The sequence below is a fragment of the Homarus americanus genome, unplaced genomic scaffold (genome assembly GCF_018991925.1).
Source record: "Homarus americanus isolate GMGI-L3 unplaced genomic scaffold, GMGI_Hamer_2.0 scaffold4896, whole genome shotgun sequence".
In the NCBI taxonomy this organism is placed as follows: domain Eukaryota; kingdom Metazoa; phylum Arthropoda; class Malacostraca; order Decapoda; family Nephropidae; genus Homarus; species Homarus americanus.
In genome coordinates this window covers 3,982,946-4,006,261 of record NW_024749657.1, presented here as the reverse complement: position 1 = coordinate 4,006,261, position 23,316 = coordinate 3,982,946, and the positions used below count along the sequence as shown (strand labels likewise).

Genomic DNA, 23,316 nt, shown 5'->3' with positions numbered 1-23,316 from the left:
TTCCCAAGCTCACCTATGCCTTCCCACCTGGTCTTCCTCCTAATGCCACACAACGTAAACACCTAGAAAAAGTGCAAAGAGGGGCATGCAGATTATTCTCCTTCCTACTCCACATATCACGAAGCGCTCAACACACTGACCCTTTCGACTCTCACTGACCATCACCACGACCTCATCTGCAAATTTGGTAAGAAGCTTCTACACCATCCTCGACACCGGCTCTACTACCACCTGAGATCCCTTGTCCGAGAATTGCTGTTCGACACCACAACCGCATCCAGCCCATACGTGCACAGAACTGATCGAGAACAGCCCAGTCCCAACCATTGTAAAAATTATCAATAATTTAATAAACCAGAGGTATGAAATGGAAAGAATGAGGAGGAGGGGGGAGGAGGGGAGAGGGAAGAGGGGGGGAGAGGGAGGGAGGGGGTAGAGGGGAGGGGGGGAGGAGGGGGAGGGAGAGGAGGGGGGGGGAGGAGGGGGAGAGGGAGGGGAGAGGGAGGGGGGAGAGGGGAGGGGGGGAGAGGGGAGGGGGAGGGGAGGGGGAGAGGGGAGGGGAGAGGGGAGGAGGGGGAGAGGGAGGAGGGGGAGGGGAGGGGTAGGGAGGGGGGGAGAGGAGGGGGGGAGAGGGAGGAGGGGGAGAGGGAGTGGGGAGAGGGAGCAGTGGGGAGAGGGAGGAGTGGGGGTAGAGGGAGGGGTGAGGGAGGGGGGGAGGAGTGGGGGAGAGGGAGGAGTGGGGGAGAGGGAGGAGTGGGGGAGAGGGAGTGGGGTAGAGGGAGTGGGGGATAGAGTGGGGGAGAGGGAGTGGGGGAGGAGTGGGGGGAGAGGAGGGATATAACACAGCTATCTATCATCCATCCATCTATCTACTTATCTATCTCGGCTGTCCTTCAAAAGTCAATTATCATCACTATCTACCTTCTCTTTCCTTCTACTCTCTTCCCATCTTCTTTCGTCATTATTTTATTCGCGTTTTTCCTCTCCATTTACTTATTTATTTTCATCTTACGCTTCTCATAATTTATCTTTATTATTTTTCTTCCTCTGATTCCATATTATTTTTTTTTCATTCTTTACGTCTATTTTTATCAAATTTACCTTCCTTTTTTTTCGTGTTTATTTATTTATTTATTTTTATTATTTTTTTTAATTTTGCATTTTTTTATTTAAGTTCCCTGTCGTTCATTTTTCTCCCTCCTTCTTATTCCATATTCGTCAATTTTGTTCTTCTATCCAATGAATTAATGTACATATACACCTGAGTAACTGTCTGTCTGTCTGTCTGTCTGTCCGTGTCTGCCTAAAAATTATTGTCAATCTAAAATACTATGTGACGGAAGAGTGCGAAGGGCGAGGGGGGTCCAAGTGTGAAGGGAATGAAGGTGGGGGGGACGAAGAGTGGTGAAGGGCGAAATGGGGGGAGGGGGAGTGTGAGTGGAAAGAAGTGGTAATCTCAACCTGTCACCCGAGCACATCTAGGTAGTGTAGTGAATGGTGATGACGTTTCCAGCAAATACACTTTGTTGATTTGGTTTAAGATTCCTACTTATCATTGCTCCTCGGAAATCTCTGTATCACCGTTGTTCATCTCGTATGTTTACATTTCTTCCTGTCACTGTTCTGTCGTCGTCCTCAGGTGTGTGGGGGTCCTGTCACTGTTCTGTCGTCGTTCTCAGGTGTGTGTGGGGGTCCTGTCACTGTTCTGTCGTCGTTCTCAGGTGTGTGTGGGGGTCCTGTCACTGTTCTGTCGTCGTTCTCAGGTGTAGTCCTGTCACCGCTCTGTCGTCGTTCAGGTGTGTGTGGGGTCCCGCCTGTTCTGTCGTCGTTCTCAGGTGTGTGTGGGGGTCCTGTCACTGTTCTGTCGTCGTTCTCAGGTGTGTGTGGGGGTCCTGTCACTGTTCTGTCGTCGTTCTCAGGTGTGTGGGGGTCCTGTCACTGTTCTGTCGTCGTCCCCAGGTCTTGTGACCGTCGTGTCGCGCAAGAAGAATTAGTCATATTTACTATTACTAAAATATTTTGGGAATTTGTCTTTCAACCTTTGGCGTCGCTGAAGTTGCCTGGTAATAAAGTAAGCCAGGACGCAATTAAACACCGATAGGTAAATTAACAGGCTCACCATCTGCAGGGTAACTCCGTACCTGGCCATATAGAACCCGAAGATGATTAATGTGAGGAAAACCAGGATGAAAAAGATGAAGTTGGTGGCCAGGACACAATAGGAAGAGCCATTCACACAGTGTGTGTGGAACTAACATGTTACACGGTGTGCAAAATGTCCAATGTTCATCAGCAAACTTTTTACCGTCTTGTTTGGTCACTCTCCCTGGGGATATCATATCACACGTAATCAGTAGGATATGAGCAGAAACAAAGATCATGAAGACGGGAACCACGAGGACCAAGCCTAAGTCCTCTATCATCTAAAGGAGTACTTCAGCCATCCTGACAAGCACAATCGTGGTAAAACAGAAAGGGATTACCACAAAGAATGCGTTTGCACACTTCAACAGAGTAAGTTTTAAAGGTTCGTCCTGTTATGCTTGAGCATCTATGAGACTCTCAGATACTAAGGGACTGGATGACATTTACTGGTAAGATTTTTACTAGTTATCCCCAAAACGATTTAGAACATTAAAGGGACAGGCTGACTGATTTGCCACTAAAATCACTTCCCGAACCTTAATTTAATTTTTAAATTCCTCGTAATATTTATCATTAAAATATGTACGGCGTTTATTTTTCATCTTTTCTCGTCGAAGAAGAAGGTTTAATCTGCAATGGTTCAGAACGAGCGAAGCCAACACTATTTGGAAGATTAACCCTTCAACTAAGATATTGCGGCCATACTCAGCCAAATAGATTAAAAATATTACCACGATAACTACTTTTACAAGAATGAAGCTAATTAGGATATGCAGGACGGACTCCACGTTGTCTCTGTCAACACAACTGCCAATCATATAGCAGTGATGGTCATGCTCCCATATACACGCCTTACACACGTCGCAGTGCTCAGCAACAGGAGGAACCAGCATATTACACGGCTCGCAAAATGCCCAGTGTTGGTCAGCAAACTTTTAACTCTCTTGTTTGGTCACTCTTCTTGGAGGTTACATAGCACACTTAAAGAACCTGACGTGTGCTAGGATCGCCAGGTACGCCACAGGTAAGAACACCAGGTATTCAAGATCAACTACTACCTGAGCGATTATTAACCACGTATTATAAAACAGGATTATATAAAACAATATTGGGAACAGGAGAAATACTTTGAGCACACCCTACAGTAGCAAGCATTATACGAATTGGACGGTCGTCTCTGGCTACTGAGCATCACCTGTGCTGACCAGGCGTGTGTAATGTGAGGGACCCACACTATCTGTGGGACCAACACTATCTGAGGGACCCACACTATCTGTGGGACCCACACTATCTGTGGGACCCACACTATCTGTGGGACCCACACTAACTGAGGTTCTCTCAGTGACTGGGGTTCTATCAGTATATGGGGTTCTCTCAGTGTCTAAGGATCTCTCAGTGTCTGAGGTTCTATCAGTATATGGAGTTCTCTCAGTGACTGGGGTTCTCTCAGTATATGGGGTTCTCTCAGTGACTTGGGTTCTCTCAGTCACTGGGGTTCTCTCAGTGTCCGAGGTTCTCTCAGTGACTGGGGTTCTCTCAGTGTCTGAGGTTCTCTCAGTGACTGGGGTTCTATCAGTGACTGGGGTTCTATCAGTATATAGGGTGCTCTCAGTGACTGGTCCCGAATAGGTTAAGTAACCCCGAGGCATAGTGGCAATAAAACTATTATACGGGCTCCATGTTCTATTGGGGTCCCCGAGAAGGACGTGAGGCGTCGCAGGAGAGATTGGAAAAAGCTCGCTACAAGATACCACCTCATAGTGGAGTGTGGACTTACGCGGAACTCCGGTGTACAAAGTCAATTACTTAAGGACGTTCTCGCCTTAAAACAACTATGCCACAGGTAATCTTCTCTTGGCTATCTTCTTCCTGTGCCTCATTAGTTTTACCTTAACCATCAATCTCGGGTCACTGGGTAGTTAGATAAAAGGACCAGGATTGTATACGGTCTCACATACCTTATTGACGGTGTTTTCGTCATAAAATATATAAAAATCCATATTTAGATTTCTTATTGTGGCAAAAGGTCGAGAGCATGAACCAGTTTTTGAGAAGGTAATTTTGGTGGGAGATTTACACGATCTGTTCAGGAACAGATCTAATTTTTTCACTTATATAATGTTTGGAGTGCCCATTTCATTAGTTGACCTAACGTTATATAAAGATCTACGTTTATTGTATAACAAGAGTCGTTTGGCAGAAGTGAGGTTGGATACCGTGCATAGTTAACAGTACATACTTACAGTTAGGTTAATTATGTAGTGATTATTGAGTGTGTGTGTGTGTGTGTGTGTGTGTGTGTGTGTGTGTGTGTGTGTGTGTGTGTGTGTGACACTGTGTGTGTGTTTTGTAGGAACGATAATGTATGTATGTGTGTGTGTACAGTGTGATGATAGTGTGTGTGTGTGTGTGTGTCTAGTGATGATGGTGTGTGTGTGGTGATGTGTTGTGTGTGTGTGGTGTGTGTGTGTGTGTGTGTGTGATGATAGGTGTGTGTGTGTGGTGATGATGTGTGTGTGTGTGTGTGTGTGTGTGTGTGTGATGATGATGGTGTGTGTGTGGTGATGATGGTGTGTGTGTGTGTGTGTGTGTGTGTGTGTGGTGTGTGTGTGTGTGTGGTGTGTGTGTGTGTGTGTGGTGTGATGTGTGTGTGTGTGTGTGGTGATGATGGTGTGTGTGATGATGTGTGTGTGTGTGTGATGTGTGTGTGTGTGTGTGTGTGTGTGTGTGTGTGTGTGTGTGTGTGTGTGTGTGTGTGTGTGTGTGTGTGTGTATGTGTGTGTGTGTGTGTGATAGTGTGTGTGTGTGTGTGTGTGTGTGTGTGTGTGTGTGTGTGTGTGTGTGTGTGTGTGTGTGTGTGTGATGTGTGTGTGTGTGTGTGTGTGTGTGTGTGTGTGTGTGTGTGTGTGTGTGTGTGTGTGTGTGTGTGTGTGTGTGTGTGTGTGTGTGTGTGTGTGTGTGTGGTGATGTGTGTGTGTGTGTGTGTGTGTGTGATGATAGTGTGTATGTATGTGGTGATGATAGTGTGTATGTGTGTGTATGGTGATGATAGTGTGCATGTATGTGGTGATGATAGTGTGTATGTGTGTGTGTGGTGATGATAGTGTGTATGTATGTGGTGATGATAGTGTGTATGTATGTGGTGATGATAGTGTGTATGTATGTAGTGATGATAGTGTGCATGTATGTGGTGATGATAGTGTGTATGTGTGTGTGTGGTGATGATAGTGTGTATGTATGTGGTGATGATAGTGTGTATGTATGTGATGATGATAGTGTGTATGTATGTGGTGATGATAGTGTGTATGTATGTGGTGATGATAGTGTGTATGTATGTGGTGATGATAGTGTGTATGTATGTGGTGATGATAGTGTTGTGTGTGTATGTGTGTAATGAAGGAGTATACAGTCAAAGTTCCCCCCAACATCATATGGCCCTCTAAGTCATATTTAGGTAAAGCTCAAAAGTTATGGTTAAGTGGCACTGATCTCCTGAAGGAGTTATGACCGAGACGCGCAACTCTTCAACTTGCCTCCTTCGTCTTCACGCCCTCCGGGGATCACAGCTCTCAAGATGTCCCGAGTAAATTTCTGTCTTATCTCGTAGACCTGGAGGAGAGACAGACCCTGACCTCGATACTGACCTTTGGACCTCATGACCCTTACCTCTGACCTTTGACCTCATGACACTAACTTTTGACCACATGAACCTGACCTTTGACCTCATGTCTCTAACCTTTGCCCTCATGACCCTGACCTCTGATCTCATGAACCTGACCTTTGACCTCATGACCCCAACCTCTGACCTCATGATGAATAAGGACCGTCATATCTCCCTACAACGGCCAAGTCACCTGTCCAATGTTGCATTCATCAGGGCGACGACGCTCCTGTTACGGGGCAGAGAGCAGCATGTTAAGATAGACAGACAGACAGACAAATGGACGGACGGACAGATAGACAGAGAGAGCCACGGCACTGTAAGCTTCACCCATGTTTTTGTAAGACGAACTAAATAAAATAATAATAACAATAACAAAATCAACAACAACAATACAGAAGAAGAGAAATAAAGGTGAAACAGACGAAGAAAATTGACAAGAAGGGAGAAAGGGAGGGGGGACGTTACAAAACAAAGCTATAAAACAAAACAAATGAAGACTCAACAAGCGGGTATAGAGCAGCGTACCGGCCAACAGGAAGGAACACACACACACACACACACACACACACACACACACACATTGAAGCAAGACAGCCATAGCCTCCAACACGGAACTCTCCCCAACCACCCCAACCTCAAATTCCTCCACGTAAAAAGCCCCTCCTCCCTCAATGGGTTTATGTTATCGTACTCAATGTTATGTATCCCAAGCGGGCGGTTTATGTTATCGTATCTCAATGGGGTTTCATGTTTATGTTATCGCACTCAGGGGTTTGCGTTATCGCACTAGCGTTTATGTTATCGTACCTGGCGGTTTGCGTTATCGTACTCGGTAGTTTGCGTTATCGACTCAAGGGTTTATGTACGCTTTTGCGTTATCGTACCAGGGTTTTGCTTATCGTACTCGCTGGTTTGGTTATCGTACAATTAAGTCGCGTACTCAAGGTTTATGTTATCGTACCCTCAAGGGGTTATCGTTTATGTTATTACTCAAGGGTTTATGTTATCGTACTCAAGGGTTTAAGTCGTCGGAAGAAATTGAAGGCGGACGGGAATGAGGAGGAGGAACGAGAGAAAGAAGGAGGAGAGAAGGGAGAGGGAGAGGAGGAGGGAGAGGGAGTGAGTTAAAGAGTGGGAAGGGGGGGGCGGGAAGGAGGAAGGAGTAAGGTGAGGGAGTAATGGAGGGAGGAAGGGAGTGCGAAGAAGGGTGGAGAAGGGAGAAGGAAGGTAGGGAAGGAAGGAAGTAGGGAGCGTCGGTGAAAAAATCCGGTTTCTTGCCGCGGCATATATACGTTAAGAGCCTATCGTGTTGAGAGAGAGAGAGAGAGAAGAGAGAGAGAGAGAGAGAGAGAGAGAGAGAGAAGATGGGGAGAAGAGAGAGAGAGGAGAGAGAGCAAGCGACGAAAGACATTATCGTAACCTTCCAGGAGGGGATGACAAGAGGTAGAGGAGAGGGACAGTTGGATGGTGGGGAGTGTAGTGGTGTAGAAGTAGTGGGGAGAGGAAGAGGGACGGTAGTAGGGTGTGGTGTGAGGGGATTAGGAGGTGGTAGGGTGGTGGTAGGAGAGGTGGGTAGAGGATTGCAGTGTAGGGTGGTGCAGGACGGTAGTGTAGGGGTGGGTGAGACAGTGTAGGGTGGGGCAGACGGGTGGGGGAGGGGCAGGGAGTGGTGTAGGGTGGGGGCAAGACTTGTGTGAGGGGTGGTGGAGGGTGGGTGGCAGTGGTAGGGTGGGGGGCAGGAGTTTGGGGCAGGACGGTGTGTAGACAGTGTAGGTGGGGTGTGGGGCAGGACGGTAGTGGACGTGTGCAGTGGGTGGGGCAGGAGCAGGACGGTAGGGTGACGGAGGATGCAGGGGGGTGGTGCCAGAAAGGTGCTGCAGACGTGAGTGTGTGTGCAGACGGTGGTGCAGGGTGGGGCAGGACGGTAGTGACGGTGGTGCAGGGTGGTGCAGGACGGTAGTGACGGTGGTGCAGGGTGGGGCAGGACGGTAGTGACGGTGGTGCAGGGTGGGGCAGGACACAGCAGTATACAGGCAGCTTTAAGCCACACGGCTCGGCTTATCTTGGAGTATTCTGGTGGTGGAGGTGGGCAGGAGGCAGGTGTCGCCCACACCACTAATGGCGCACCTCACTATATTGTTCCCACCTAACTCACACAAAATGTCAACAACCACAAGCTGAATAAAAACATTTCCTCCTTACATATACCTCAACTTTTTGGGGGTTGGGTTGGGTTGGGTTGGGTTGGGTACTGGTAAAAGCAACTACCACTGAAAACGATGTGAATCAAGAGGCTCGTGGCAACGCTTATATGAACAACAGGTTCCCTCACTGGGCGACACACGGCTGGTAAACAACAACACATCAACAACACAACATCAACAATCCTCACCTTGACTACTGAAGAGCTTGACAAAAGCAGGTAAAGAGCAACAGGTATCATTTCCACACCGTTAATTAACAATCACTGTATTTCTCGAGTATTTCTCATTATTCTACTCAGCATCACGATTATTTCTCAAATATTTCTCAGTCTAGAATTTACTCTCTATAAAGCATATTTCATTGGTCACTGCCAACCTGAGAATTCATTTCCAAATTAATTTCTCTAATAACCAATTTCTGGAAGTGGAAATGAAAGCCACCGTGTAAAAACCGAGTTTCTGACAGCCACCAAGTAAAACCGAGTTTCTGACAGCCACCAAGTAAAACCGAGTATCTGACAGCCACCAAGTAAGGCAGGGGCCAAACATTTTAAACCAGTAAGTGGTGGAGAGCGCCACACTCTTCCGGGAATCTTGACAAGTTTTCAAGCCGCAATCCCGAGAGGTTCGTGTCTTGTATGACGGGCTATTGGCTAGACGGGCTATTGGCTAGATGGGCTATTGGCTAGAGGTGCTATTGAGTGGAGGCGCTATTTACTAGATAGGCTATTTACTTAACCTAACCAAGGCAGCAAATCATTTGTCATGTCCAGTGGAATTTCGTCCAAACATCACCTGGGCTAGAGGAAGGTGGAGGGGTAAAGAGGGAGGGAGAAGTAGAGGTAGGATGTAGGGGTAAGAGGGAGGGAGGGAGGAAGGGAGGTGTTTTCCCTAGGCTTCAAAACACGTAATCCAACACAACCAAGTCAATTACGTCGGGAAGCCACGTGATATCCAATCTGTTTGCTTTTAATTTCCACCCATAGTGATGTTGGCTATTAAACGTGTTCCACAATCCCAGTGGTTGATTGGTAAGCCGACTTTAGTGTATGGGTATTGGTGGTCCTGTATAGTCCCCCCTTAAAAGAATGTATCGTTACGTTTTCTGTCTTTATATTTTTTCCGTTTTCTTTCTTTGAAATTTAAAACCTTGGACGAAATGTTTTGGTTAGGTTAGGTGTATCGTCATGTGTCTGTTCTCCCAATGCTTGACAGTACTCCAGTATACACAAGTCATGTATTTGTGATATATCTACACGAATTAAAACTCAAATTACGGGTTATTTTGAAATTCTGTGAGTTCTCTGTGTTGCCTGATACTTTGATCCACGAAACCGAGAACTTTAACCTAACCTTACCATAACCTAACCTAACCTAACCTAACCTAACCTAACCTAACCTAACCTAACCTAACCTAACCTAACCCTAACCTAACCTTACCATAACCCACCATAACCAAACCTTAACCTAACCACACAACCAAACCAATTTCAAATACCAACCTTAGACCACATTATACAATTCCTCTTAAATAACAATGAATAGATCCACCAATCACAATCAACTTTACATACAGCCTTTCTTTACCAAGTATTGTCAGGTAAAATTGTCAGTACGAGGCTCAGAGTGGAGTCGCTTGACCTTTGGCTGACTACCTGTGGCGAAGGTAGACGACGCCATTTTGGATTTTACGTCAAAATTTATTGTGACAGTTTCTCGAAATATGACTCAATGAAGGCATTTTTTAAGGATACAATAATGCATTCTAGAATACGTGTACATTATTATTGTGTAAAAATATTATCTGTCTCCATAAACTTCACTAATAATAACAAAGAACATGTAATAACGGACCATGAGTAATGTGAAGTAGACCATCCACTCGTTCTATATATATGTTGACAAATTTTCACTATCTGTCCACACTCCGTCACTTCTCTGTTCTTACGTCAGTTTAGGTCCTTAGGAGAACGTTGCAGCATCTAGATCACATTAAGGTACTCGTAAACGCTAAACACTGCATCACAATTTAGAAGAAAACAAACTCGTAAGCGTATGTGTTCTCCTCCGTCACCTCGACTGCCAGACACAATTTCTTTACATTCGTTGACAGTTGAACTATTACTTTGAAGTCCCGCAAAATTAACATAATACACTAACTAGTCCCCCATATCAGCCAAACGTCACAGGATATTAATAAAATCACTTGAGTTTCATTTGAGATAATTAATTGTCGTTTATAAAGAAATAATGATCTATTCCAAATATTACTTAGTGTCGTCTGTCAAACTCTGAAAACCTCTTGGTGTTCCAATATTATATCCTGTACCGGAAAACAATATCATGTAATGGTAATACTCATGACAGGTTATTTAAATATTTTGAAATAATAATAATAATAATAATCCCGATACAGGTTATTTAAACACGTTGAAATAACAATAATTATAGTAAAAAATATTCACCATTAATATTATTAATGTACAACAAAATAATAATGATTATACCAAGACTAAATTTCACAAAACTTAATAACATTGATTAAGTTACTCATTTATTATAATACTATACTTTTAACAGGACAGACTGGTGTTTACGTCATGTCACCCAATACTGTTTGTGAGTTTGGTGACAGTTGTGAAAGATACGTTTAACAATAAAGGATAAACTTGAAGTGAGACCAGTGTGTGTGTTACTGCTATACCAGTTTTATATAGCAGCATATACCGTGAACGTGAAGACTGCGGTGTTTTGTTATAATTTATACACTATACGATAAAAAAAAATCTGGAGCCTTATTGAACGGGACTATCATCCTTCTTACAGTATAAACCCTCGTCATATATATTAAGTGTGACGTGCTCCAGTAAGATAGAACGTCATAAAGCCTCTGAAACAGAACGTAGGACCCTGTGAAGGATCGTACCGCGCGCCACCACACACGCCCCGGGCAGGTGAGACAGGCGCGGCCACACTGCCTGTTGACGCGCCGTCTTTGCCTCAACAGCGTCCTCTTGATGGCGTGTTGACAAAGGGCTTTGTTCTGGGTTTCTTTGAGATTGGAATGTTGAAAAGTTTCTCCAACGCAAAACGTCTATAAATTTGTTTATTTTTGTTTTGTTATTTCCGTAATTCATAGAGGCATTTGTCTTTGATGTAGTTGTTTGTTTGTTTATCTACAGAATGCGTCGGCCGTGACTCGAATCCACAAGCTGACTTATTCAAACCTAATTTAACCTAACTTAACGCTCAACTATGACAACTTAAGCTAAACCTACCCTAAAATAACCTGATCTAATCTAAAGCTAACCTAAACTAACATAACTTAGCGTAATTTACTATGGCACTACAGTCACACGGACGGAACCTATTTCAACAAGGTCCACCTCCAACCACAAGACAACCATCACAAGTTGTAACCCAAGTATGACTCGACTGACCTGATGTCCCCCTCGAACTCTGCTCCTTGTTGTTACTGATCTACCAACACCCGAGACTTCAAAGTCACACCAAACTCTCCACTTTTCCAGAACGAATTGAAATACAAAAACAAACATTAAATATATATTCCAGTTTTCGCTCGTGCAAGCCTTCCCCCTCCCTTCGCCTGACGCAACACTGCCCGCCAGCAAGATCAACACTCACTCACTCACTCTCTCTCTCTCTCTCTCTCTCTCTCTCTCTCTCTCTCTCTCTCAGGTCATCCCTTTCACTCTCTCCTCTGTTTAATAGATATTGTTTGTTCCGGTGTTTGCTCTTTGAATTATGCTGAAATATATCGAATTATGCTGAAATATACCGAATTATGCTGAAATATACCGAATTATGCTGAAATATACCGAATTATGCCGATATATACCGATTTTTGCCGAAATATACCGATTTATGCCGAAATATACCGAATTATGCTGAAATATACCGAATTATGCTGAAATATGCCGAATTATACCGAAATGTAATAGATTAAGTCGAAATACACTCTCTCGCACTTTCCAAGCCTCTTTCACACTCTCCCGATCTCTCACACACTCACTCTCAACTTTCCCCAGCCCTTAAGGACTTCAACACACACACACACACACACACACACACACACACACACACACACTCCCAACTTTCCTTAGCTGTTTAACACTTCAACATGATCCCAACCTCTCACACACTCTTCCAACTTTCGGCAGCTCTTTAAACCCCTCACCGAGATTCCCCGCTACATTTTAAACACGTTAAGCTGGTCACTCTAACACACCTTTACAATGAGGTTAATACAGCCAGGTGTTATTTTATTCGGGAAAAGGAGACATATTATTCTTTCTAAACGGACTATTGTTACCTTTTATGTATGAATATTTTATGATTATATGAGGTTCTATAAATCAATGTTATCTGTTTGGTTGTCTGTTGAACTATCTGTCTACCTGTCTATTTTGCGTGTATGTCTTTGCAGTATTCATCTATCTGTCTAATTATCCACTTATTTGTCTGTATGTCTGTCTATTTATTCATTTATTTACCTATATTGTTGTCTATGTCTCTATCATCTTTAGTCTTCATTTACAGGATCTCTCTCTCTCTCTCTCTCTCTCTCTCTCTCTCTCTCTCTCTCTCTCTCTCTCTCCCTTTTCCTCCCCCTATGCCGCTACCTATCACCCCCCCCAACTCTTGTCCTGTTTACCTATTACCACCACTATTCCCCTCTCCCTCCCATAACTCTCCTCCTCCCCACCCCTCCCCCCTTCCTATCCACCCCCTATCCCTCACCACCATCCCTCCTCTTCCCCATCACCATTACCCCTCCCTCTCCTACCCCCGGCGGCCTACACCTGCTCTGTCACTCTAGTCTAGCGCCTCAGTGGGTGGGTTTAACACCTGGCTGGACCTATATTAAGATACACCTGAGGCTCAAATATTGTTTTAGTCTTTTATTGATTAATTTGTATTGTGTCTTAGAGCTTGGTGGGGGGAAGGGGAGGGAGGGGCTTGGTGGGGTGAAGGGGGAGGGTGCAGATTGGTGGGGGAGGAGGGGAAGTGGAAGAGTAGAGAGAAGGGGCGAGGGAAGGAATACAACAGGGAATGGATGTGAGGAGAGGAGGGAAGAAAAGAGAGAAGTGAGAAGAAACACACACACACACACACGCACACACACACACACACACACACACACCCAATTTATCGTGTTCACTGGCACGAGAAGCTGGCAACCACTTTTAATGAGGTCCTGTGTGTTTACCCTCGCTACAAATTGTCCAAATTAGTGACAAATAAAAGAAGAAAAAAAATATAAAGCGACACTTACAAATTATTTCCACATTAAAGTTAAATCAACGTCTGTAGAATTGTTTTGTTTTTTAATGGTTTAGGAACCTCGATGTTGTTGTTGTTTTTGTTATGGTTTATTTGTTCACGTGTTCACAAAGAGACAGGTGAGGAGATTATAAACAGGGGAATGTGATGAGGGGAAGAGAGGGGAGAAGAGGGTAAGAGAGAGGGAAAGAGAGAGGGAAGGAGGGGAGGGAAACATAATACCATCTCCTCCCCTACCACATCCCCTCCCTCCTCCCCTACCACATCCCCTCCCTCCTCCCCTACCACATCCCCTCCCTCCCCAAAAGCTTAAGGGATGGAGATGGTGAAGGAACAGGGGGGAAGGGGGGAAGGGAAGGGGGGGGAGAGGGAGAATAATAACACAAATGTCACTCTTATTGCATTAATCATTACAGCATTAAGGTAATTAATTACACTCAGGTAATTACATTAACGAGATACAGGTAATAGACTCTTGCATCCAGATTAAAACACGTATCATAAACCACACAGCCAGATTACAACCCCTACCATATCAAAACAACCAATCGACCAATCAGTGCAACAGCTCATCAATCAGTGTGACAGTTAACCAATCAGAGTGAGTTAACCAATCAGTGACAGACGACCAATCAGAGGCCACATCAAGGCAGTAATAACAAGATCTGTACCTATATAGACGACTTCCAAGGTGATTGTCACGGCTATTGGCTCATTGTTCGACCAATCACCAGCCGTCGATGAGCACCACCCAGCCAATAGCAAGCCTTTGAGTGTGTGCACAGCGTAGATGAAGATGACTCACGTGTGCACAGGGTAATGGCATGTGCACAGTGCACTTGATCATAGATGTGTACAAGATGGTATAATAATAATGAGAGAGAAAAAAGAGAGAGAGAGAGAGAGAGAGAGAGAGAGAGAGAGAGAGGTAATATCGGCCACCATTATGACCCTCTTGTTGACACGATCAGCTGATACCTGCACGACCCCTCATAAATTACCTGCCCACCTCCCCCCCCCTCCTCACCTCCCTCCCCCTCCTCACCTATTCGTAAAGCTTATCATTACACCCCAAGCCTAACCTACAGCTAACCTACCCTTACACAGCTTAAGGGGAGGAGGGGGGAAGTGAGGAGAGGAGTGGAGGGAATGAGCGGGGTGGGTGGGGTGGGTTGGGGGGAGCGAGAACAGGAACAGTATGAGCCCTTCTGTCTCACACCTGTAGCATCGTGACGTCACACCTGTAGCTTCGTGACGGCACACCTGTAGCATCGTGACGTCACACCTGCAGCATCCTGACGTCATTCCTGAGATCAGCTGATGATAATACAAGCTTGTTTGTTGACATCGTTGACTTTTCACACTGTTCCATTTTTTTATCTCTCTCTTCCTCTCTCCACCTCCCACGCTCCTTCTTTCTCCCCCAACATTTACCCCAACATTTACCCCAACATTTACCTCAACATTTAACTCAACTTGGGTTAATAAACATTGATACAACAGCTAGACAACCAAGACCATTTTCCTCCTTTGAACATCGGGGAAAGTTTGAAGAAAATTTTCATTTAATCTTCAAAGGAAAAAAAGTTTGTTGAAAGGGAAAAGAAAAGTAGAGAAAGGGAGAGAGGAGGAAGATGATGAAAGGAGAGGAAGAGGGAATAAGACAGGAGAGGAAGAAGAGAAAGAGGAGGAAGGAACGAAGGAAGGAAGAAATGAGGAAGGAATAAGAGAGAAAAAGAAAGAAAAATAAGAAAGATAAGAGCAGGAAAGAAAGAACAAAACAAACACAAAAACAATATTCTCTTGTTTGTTGTCGTTTTGATAGTTGTTGTTCTTGTTTGTTTTTGTTGTTATTGTTCTTGTTATTCTTCTTCAATGTTTTTGTTGTGAGCTGTTGTTGGTGTTATTCTTGTCTGCCTTGTGTAGTTTTCGTTTGTTTGTTTGTTTGTTTGTTGTTCTTGCTGGGTTGTTGTCATTTGGCCTAATGATCGGAGTCACCACGTTGAGTACACACAATCGATACCCTTCTCACCACCCCCCCCCCCCCCTGTGGTGTAAAATGAGAGAGAGGGGAGGGAAGGGGTGAAGGGGTGAAGAGGGGATGGGGGAAGAGAGGGAGATGGTGATGGAAAGGGAGTAATGAGAGAAGAGGGTGAGAGAGGGAGAAGGGTGAAAGAAGGGGGGGAAAGACAGGTAGGAGGAACAATTAAAAATACCTGTCCGGCCGTTAATTACTTATCAATGGTGAGTATACTGTACCGTCTCTCTCTCTCTCTCTCTCTCTCTCACCTTGGTCACAACACACCTTGGTGACGTCAATCAACAGTTGCTGAGCTTTTTCTGGACAGGGAATAGGAGACGGAGGGAGGGAGGGAGGGAGGGAGGGAATGAATACAGAGAGATCAACCCTTATCATCCCCTCCCTCACTCTCCCACCTTTCTTCCACCCCCCTACCATCCCTAATCCCTCCCCCACTCCTCCCTCTCATCCCCTCCCCCCACCCCTCTCACAGGCTTCATCGTCCACTCGCCATAAAGAGCCGCCGAAACACTGTTACTTATCGCCCTCAGATTTCTTGTTTACCTACAAAATTAGATTCGCATTCGGATCCTCACCCTTGGCCTTGACTTCGGCTTTAACCACTACCCCCTAACCCCCTCTTATGTCTCTATTTCCATTAACAGTCAATCAAAACAAACCTCTTAACGTTTTAAAATTCAAGAAAAAGTTCAATTGTCTCCCAAAAAGTGATCATTAGTGAGGTTAAATGTTCGGATGTTGAGTTTGTGTAGACGAGGTCATGGCCGCAGGGAGGGTATCGAACACACTTACACGCCCATCTCAGCGGACAGGGGAGCGGGAGGTGAGGTGAGGTGAGGTGAGGTGAAGCGAGAGAGGTGAGGGAGGGAGATGGAGAAGGTTAGAGGTATGAAAGAGAAAGGAGTGAGGAAGGGAAGGAGGGAAGGAGAGGTGAGAGACGAGATAGGGAGGTGAGGGAAGGGTGACCTTGAGGGGCTCCGAACCTGCATCATTCCTTAAGTGTTAGTGTTAAGTAGTAGTAGTAATAGTAGTAGTAGTAGTCGTAGTAATAGTTGTAGTAGTAGCAATTATAGTGATCATACAACATACCACCACCATTACAGCTAAATATATACAACAAGCGCTTCAAAATGTACGGTAATGTATAATAATGTATTGAAGTGTATGAAGACGAAAGAAACTGTTAGAAAATGTATTAAAATTTATCAACATGTATTAAAACGTATGAGAATGTATTAAAATGTATCAAAATGTATGAGAATGTATTCCATTGTCTTAAAACGTATAATAATGTATTAAAATGTATGAGAATGTATCAAAATGTATGGGAATGTATGACGGAGTGGATATGCTTTTGCCACTAACTCACTCACTTCATTAAAGCGTCTCCTTTATCGGTATATTTCTCATATCTACACTTTATTACGCCTTCCTACTGCTTCTTCTCCTTCCCCTTCTCCTCCTTCCCCTCTTCCTGACCACCTCCTCTATTTCTACGCCATTTACCCCTCTCTTCCTCCCCCCCCCCTCCTTCCCTCCCACTACAACCATCACCTACCAACCCTTCCACCACCCACCTACCACAACTACCACCATCAACAGAGAAAATTGGCCCTGAGATATAAGTAAAAGCAACATTCTCTCTCTATGAATATTTGTCGAGTTTAAGCCACGCTAAGTCATATAGCAATCTAGATCAACAGCCTCTCTCTCTCTCTCTCTACCTCTACCTCTACCTCTCTCTCTCTCTACCTCTCTCTCTCTACCTCTCTCTCTCTCTCTACTCCCCCCCCCCACCGTACATTAACCCCTTCTAAATTAATCGAATCACCAACACTCCCCCTTCTATAATTAATTACCCCTTGTTATAATTACCTTTAAATCACCTCATATACGCTCCCCTTTCCCCACCCACCCTATATAACTACCTAATTACCACCTATATCTAACTACCCTGTTGTTTCACCCCTTAATTAACTACGATTGGCTTATTGATCAATGTTTATTATGGCCGCTAATTAGGCCATAACTTTCCTCACTTGGGGTGGGGAGAGGGGAGGGGAGAGAGGGAGAGGGGGGAGGGGAGAGAGGGGGGAGGGGAGAGAAGGGGAGGGAAGGGAGAGGGAAAGGGGGTGTTCTATATGTGGTGTAGAGTCCCGCGTCATTTACACACACACACACACACACACACACACACACACACACACACACACACACACACACACACACACACACACACACACACACACACACACACACACACACATCTTGGTCTCCAGGACCTAATTAAATACATGAGTTAAATTCCCCCTTGGTTGACTTACTGCTTCCACTCCTCCTCCTCGTCCTCCTCGTCTCCCTTTTTGACTCTTATCATCTTTTCTTTCCTATCCTTCAGAGAGAGAAAGAGAAGGATAATGAAAGGTATACAAACACACAAAGAAACAGACAGAGAGACAGGCAGACAGAGAGAGAGAGACAGACAGACAGAAAATTCAAGACTTGCCTCCCAGAAACTGCCGAGATAATATCCACTTTACCCTCCCCCTCCCTCTCTCTCTCTCCCTCCTCCCTCTTTACTTTCCTCTCCCATCCCCTTTCTTAACTTCTTGACCCCTTTCTCCTCTCCCCTTCAGCCTCCCTCTCACCTCCTCTCCCCTTCAGCCACCCTCTCACCCCCTCTCCCCCCTCAGCCTCCCTCTCACCTCCTCTCCCCTCAACCTCCCTCTCACCTCCTCTCCCCCTCAGCCTCCCTCTCACCCCGTCTCCCCAGGACCCCTCACTCAGGTCCCGACAATTTCTCCAATTGGCTTCTGTCATGGTGGTGTTCTTCTCTCCCTCATTGCGTCTTTACCTCTCCTCATTCCTCCTTCGCTTGTCTCCCTGGCGTAATTCATCCAGGGTTCTGACTGACGTTAACTGAGGGAGGGGGAGGAGGAGGAGAGGAGGTAGAGATAGAGAGGAGGATAAGGTGGGGAAGAGGAAAAGCGAAGGAGAGGAAGAGAGAGAAGGAGGAGAGGAAGAAGAGGGAGACAGTGGTGGAAATGATAGGAGAAACAAAGAGAGAGAGAGAGAGAGAGAGAGAGAGAGAGAGAGAGAGAGAGAGAGAGAGAGAGAGAGTGAGTGAGTTTTATTCCTCACCTACATACATTCTCTCCCCCACACACAGGTAGACACACAATTATGTCTGCCAGGTCTGTTTATGACACCTGAGGAAAATGAAAAACAAAACAAAAACAAAACAACAAAAAATCGTAACAAAAACACAAATGTTCAGTTCGGGATTTTGTTTCCAATTACTTTTTTCTTTGTATTTCTTTTTTTTTTTAGTAAACTTTTCGTGTTCTGGGGATTTTTTTTCTATGTATACTTTTATGTAGAGGGAAAGTTTATTCCGATTTATTTATTTATTTTTATTTATTAATTATATTTTCTCTTCTCTTCCCCCTTATTTTCTTTTTTTGGGGGGGCCCTTTCCACCTCCCCTTCCTACCCTTCCCTCCCCCCTTGCTCTTTCCCCTCCCCTATCCTCTCCCAACCAACCTATCCACTTCTTCCTTCCCTCCCCCCTTTCCCTCACCCCCCCCCTCCCAGCTGACAGGTCGAGACGTCTCACTGCCTATGAGGGAAAAATCTGCGGAAAGCAACACAATGGTAGAGAAGGAGGAGAGGGAGGGGGGAGGGGGGGAAGCTGGTGGAAGAGGAGGAGAAGGAGGGAAGGGGGGGGAAGAGGAGCAGGTGGAGGAAGAGGAGGAAGAGGCGGTGGAGGAGGAGGAAGGTGGCGCTGTTTGGTTGTCAGAGTGGTGAAGGCTCCCAGCAGCACACTCACCTTAACACCCACGGCACTGCGCAAAACACCTCGGCACTCCTTGGAACTACCTACAACACCCTTGGACTTCATGGCACCTTCTGGCACCCTCCCTGGACTTTATGGCACCTAATTTCACTTGACTAGGACACCATGGCACCTCTTGGCACTCCCATGACACCCGCCCCGTCGTATCAGTTAGCTCGTCAGGTCGTCAAGTTACCACCCCCCCCCTGTGTGTATACAGAGGAGAGCCCACCTGACACTCTCCCTCACCCCTTGTGTCTCTCCCTTTATTATCATATTTATTCTCTTTTGTCTCTTCCTTTATGTTCTTCCTGTTTCATATACGTCTTCTTTTTCTTTTCTTTCTTCTCTTTATCTTATTCCTTTCTTTTCTCCCTTCTTCCATTTCTCTTTTTATGGCTTTTCTTCTTATATTCTCTCTATTCCCCTCTATTCTCTACCTCTATTTTATATCTATCTTCACTTCCTTTCATTCTTCTCTGTTATCACATTTTTCTCCTATTCTCTCCCTCTCCTTTATGGCTTTTTCCCATTCTTATTATTCACTTTATCACACATTTCCCCTATGGCCTCTTTCTTCATCCATTTCGGCCTATTCTTCCATTTATCATCTAGTTTATCACATTCTCTCATTCTCCTTCTTCCTCTGGTATTCTCCCTACGTTCATATCACGATTTTTTCCCCATTTCCCTTATTCCTCATTTTATCACGTATCTCCTGTTCCCATCCTCCTCCCTGTCTCTTGTTTAACCTTTCTTCTTATTTCTCTTGTTTATCAGCATTTTCTTTCTCCCCTGTTTTAGATCATGTACTGGGTATTGTGCAACCAGGCAAGCAATGCACTCAATACACGCTCATAATACACTCATTAGACACTCAAACAATGACTTCAACACTCAAAAAAATGCACTTAAATCACACTCAAACAGTACACTCAAGTAATGCACCGACAGACAGACAGACAGACAGGAATCAAGTATATATGCTCCCACCTTCCCCTGAGAGCCAAGTGGGGCATAACAAAAGGTGTAAAAGCAATTTGTGTCTTATATTTCCGCGAGAGAGAGAGAGAGAGAGAGAGAGAGAGAGAGAGAGAGAGAGAGAGAGAGAGAGAGAGAGAGAGAGAGAGAGAGAGAGAGAGAGAGAGAGAGAGAGAGAGAGAGAGAATTTGCAGTCTGTTTGAAAAGTGAAAAAAAGAACGAACAACAACAACAACAACAACAAAACAAGAACAACACTATATTGCTCACTTATAAACAAACACACAAACAACAACAACAATCAGTGTTTTATGTTTGGAAGCCAAGTAAAAAAATAAAAAAAAAACAAGAAAAAAAAAACAAGGAAAACCAAGACAATATGTTTCTCTCAGTCTGTTGGTGTTTCATTGTTTGGCGGAGGGGCGGAACAACGCCTCCCGGAGCAGGAGGAAGAGGAGGAGGGAGGAAGAGGGAGGAAGAGGAAGAGGGAGGAAGAGGGAGGAGGGAGGAAGAGGAGGAGGAAGAGGAGGAGGAGGAGAAAATAAGAGAGAGAAGTCAGGTGGAGAAGAGATAGCAGAGAGGAGGAAGAGAGAGGAGGAGGAGACAGAAGAAGAGGAAAGAGGAGGAAGAGATTGTGTCCTGCTTGACTGTTTGCGTGCATTACTTGAGTGTGTGTGTGTGTGTAATTGGTCAGGTTTTCTTTCTCAATCTGCTTACCAATCCATCCATCCACCGACCTATCTATCTATCTATCTATCTATCTATCTATCTATCTATCTATCTATCCCGGGCCGACAAGAAGGGAAGGGAAAAGGAAAGGAAAGGGGGGGGGAGTAGACACGACGACAGAACCGGAGTTAACACAGTTGAGGCGGCCATTATCAGTGTCAACAAAGGCAGTCACGTGTCTCTGGTAATCTGTTGAATCAGCTGAGGGGGGTGGGGGAAGGGGGAAGGGGGGAAGGGGGTGGGGGAGGAGGGAGGAGAGAAGGGAAGGGAAGGGATAGGGAGAAAAGGAGAGAGAGAATACAAATAATAATAATCTCACACCTCCCCCTCATCCTCTCTCCCCCTCCCCTCACACTAACCCCTTATTCTCAGCCCCATACTAACCCCCACCCACATACCATTAAGGGGTTAAGTGACGCCCCATTAACCCCTAGGGACGGTCTCTCCTCCTTATCATTAGTCACTTGTTGTGAATGGTGGTTGTGTATGGTGGCTGTGAATGGTGGTAGGTGTTGTAAATGGTGGTAGGTGTTGTGAATGGTGGTTGGTGTGGGGAGGGGAGGGGTTGAAGACTCACTCTCTTAGACCTATAACCCCTCAGCCCTCTAAGCCCCCAGCCCTTAGACTCCTATCATCAGTCCTGTAGCCCCTAGCCCTTATTCCCTATTCCATTTTCTAGCCCCCAGACCTGAACCCCCAACCCACAGTCCTCAGCCCCCAGCCAATAGTCCTCAGCCCCAAGCCCACAGTCCTCAGCCCCCACCACAGTCCTCAGCCCCCACCACAGTCCTCAACCCCCACCACAGTCCTCAGCCCCCAGCCCCCAACACAGTCCTCAGCCCCAGCCTTTAATCCCACAATTCCAGCCCCCAGTTCCCTCAGCCCAAGGAGGGGATCAAGGGTGGACGCGTGTCTGGGGAGGAACACAGGAAACCAATCTCAGGCTTCTTTATAATTTGAGGAGGAGGAGAAGAGGAGAAGAGAAGAGAAGAGAAGAGGAAGAGGGAGGAAGATGTGACAGAAAAGATTCCTCTTATACCCAATCTGCGTTTAAGGCAGATGATGGTGGAGGAAGAGGAGGGGGAGAAGTGGGGGAGGAGGGGGGGAGAGTGTAGGGGAAGGGGCGAGGATGTGGGCAGGAAGGGAAGAAGAAGGGAGGGGGAGGTGGGGATGGGGGTGAGGGTAGGGGTGAGGGGAAGGGGGTAATGTTATTTTGGTTATGTTTATATTTGCAACAGTAATAACGCAAACCTAACCTAACCTAACCTAACCAAATTTAAACTAACTTAACATATCTAATTCCTCTTGCTACATGATAATTGTCCCAGCCACATGACAAATTCCCCTGCCATGACATGATACACAACACAGCTTACCTTTTAGATCATGACGGTCACCTGTTGACAATACTCTACCCTGTGTTCCTCCTTGTGTGTTTCCGCTTACCTGGGGGAGAAAAAACGCATTAAAACAAGGAAATAAAACACACGATAAAACAAGATAAAAAAACACACACATACACTCTATAAAACAAGGAAATATAACACACACACACACACGATAAAACACGTAATTTACTTCAGCTTCCTCACTACTAATTAACTCACCCAAAACAGTTCTTAGTACCACACAACATAAGGAACTACAATTAGGACCAAAAAACAGACTCATTATTAATTGCCTAGAAAAACCTATCACGAACTACTGCACATAAAATAATTCCTAACATCAGTTGACTATCAGCGGGTCAAGGTGTGGGATAAACTACCCAATTATGTCAAATATAATAGAACTGTAACTACCACGAAGACTCCCTTTACTTTAACTAAGCAAAACAATGATAAACAAGCAGTGGAATAAACTACCCAATTATGTCTCAAAGATATCACACCTGTAATTACATCATATAATAGTGAGAATCCAATGAGTACTCAAACCAGGTGAGTTTTTAGTCGAGTTGATCTCTAAAAGAGGGTTCAGAGCTTTGAGTCAAGAAGGGTTCACTTCCCAGGGGTCGGAACATCGAGTCAAGGGGGTTTCACTTCTGGGGTTTAGAGTTTTGAGTCAAGAAGGGTTCACTTCCCAGGGGTCGGAACATCGAGTCAAGGGGGTTTCACTTCTGGGGTTTAGAGTTTTGAGTCAAGAAGGGTTCACTTCCCAGGGGTCGGAACATCGAGTCAAGAGGGTTTCACTTCTGGGGTTCAGAGCTTTGAGTCAAGAAGGGTTCACTTCCCAGGGGTCGGAGCTTCGAACCAATCATAATAATCCTTTAAGCTCATTCTTTTTTCACTGAGATTAATGCGATTATTCACAATGAAAGAATAAAGAAAATTTTCTATTCTCGAGGGAGTTGATGAACTAGTGGACATTCTTTTCTTCTTCTTCTTTGGGTTTTCTTCTTATTTCTATGTCT

At 45.1% G+C, this 23,316-nt stretch overlaps 1 protein-coding gene across 1 annotated transcript; it reads left to right on the top strand.

Annotated features, from left to right (window-relative positions):
• The first annotated feature begins 5,828 nt into the window (after positions 1-5,828).
• Positions 5,829-21,755, top strand: LOC121853478 (pollen-specific leucine-rich repeat extensin-like protein 3). Its single transcript, XM_042347620.1, has 2 exons — positions 5,829-5,994; positions 21,583-21,755. Exons 1-2 carry the CDS (start codon positions 5,829-5,831, stop codon positions 21,753-21,755), a joined length of 339 nt encoding a protein of 112 aa, XP_042203554.1.
• The last annotated feature ends 1,561 nt before the right edge of the window (positions 21,756-23,316 follow it).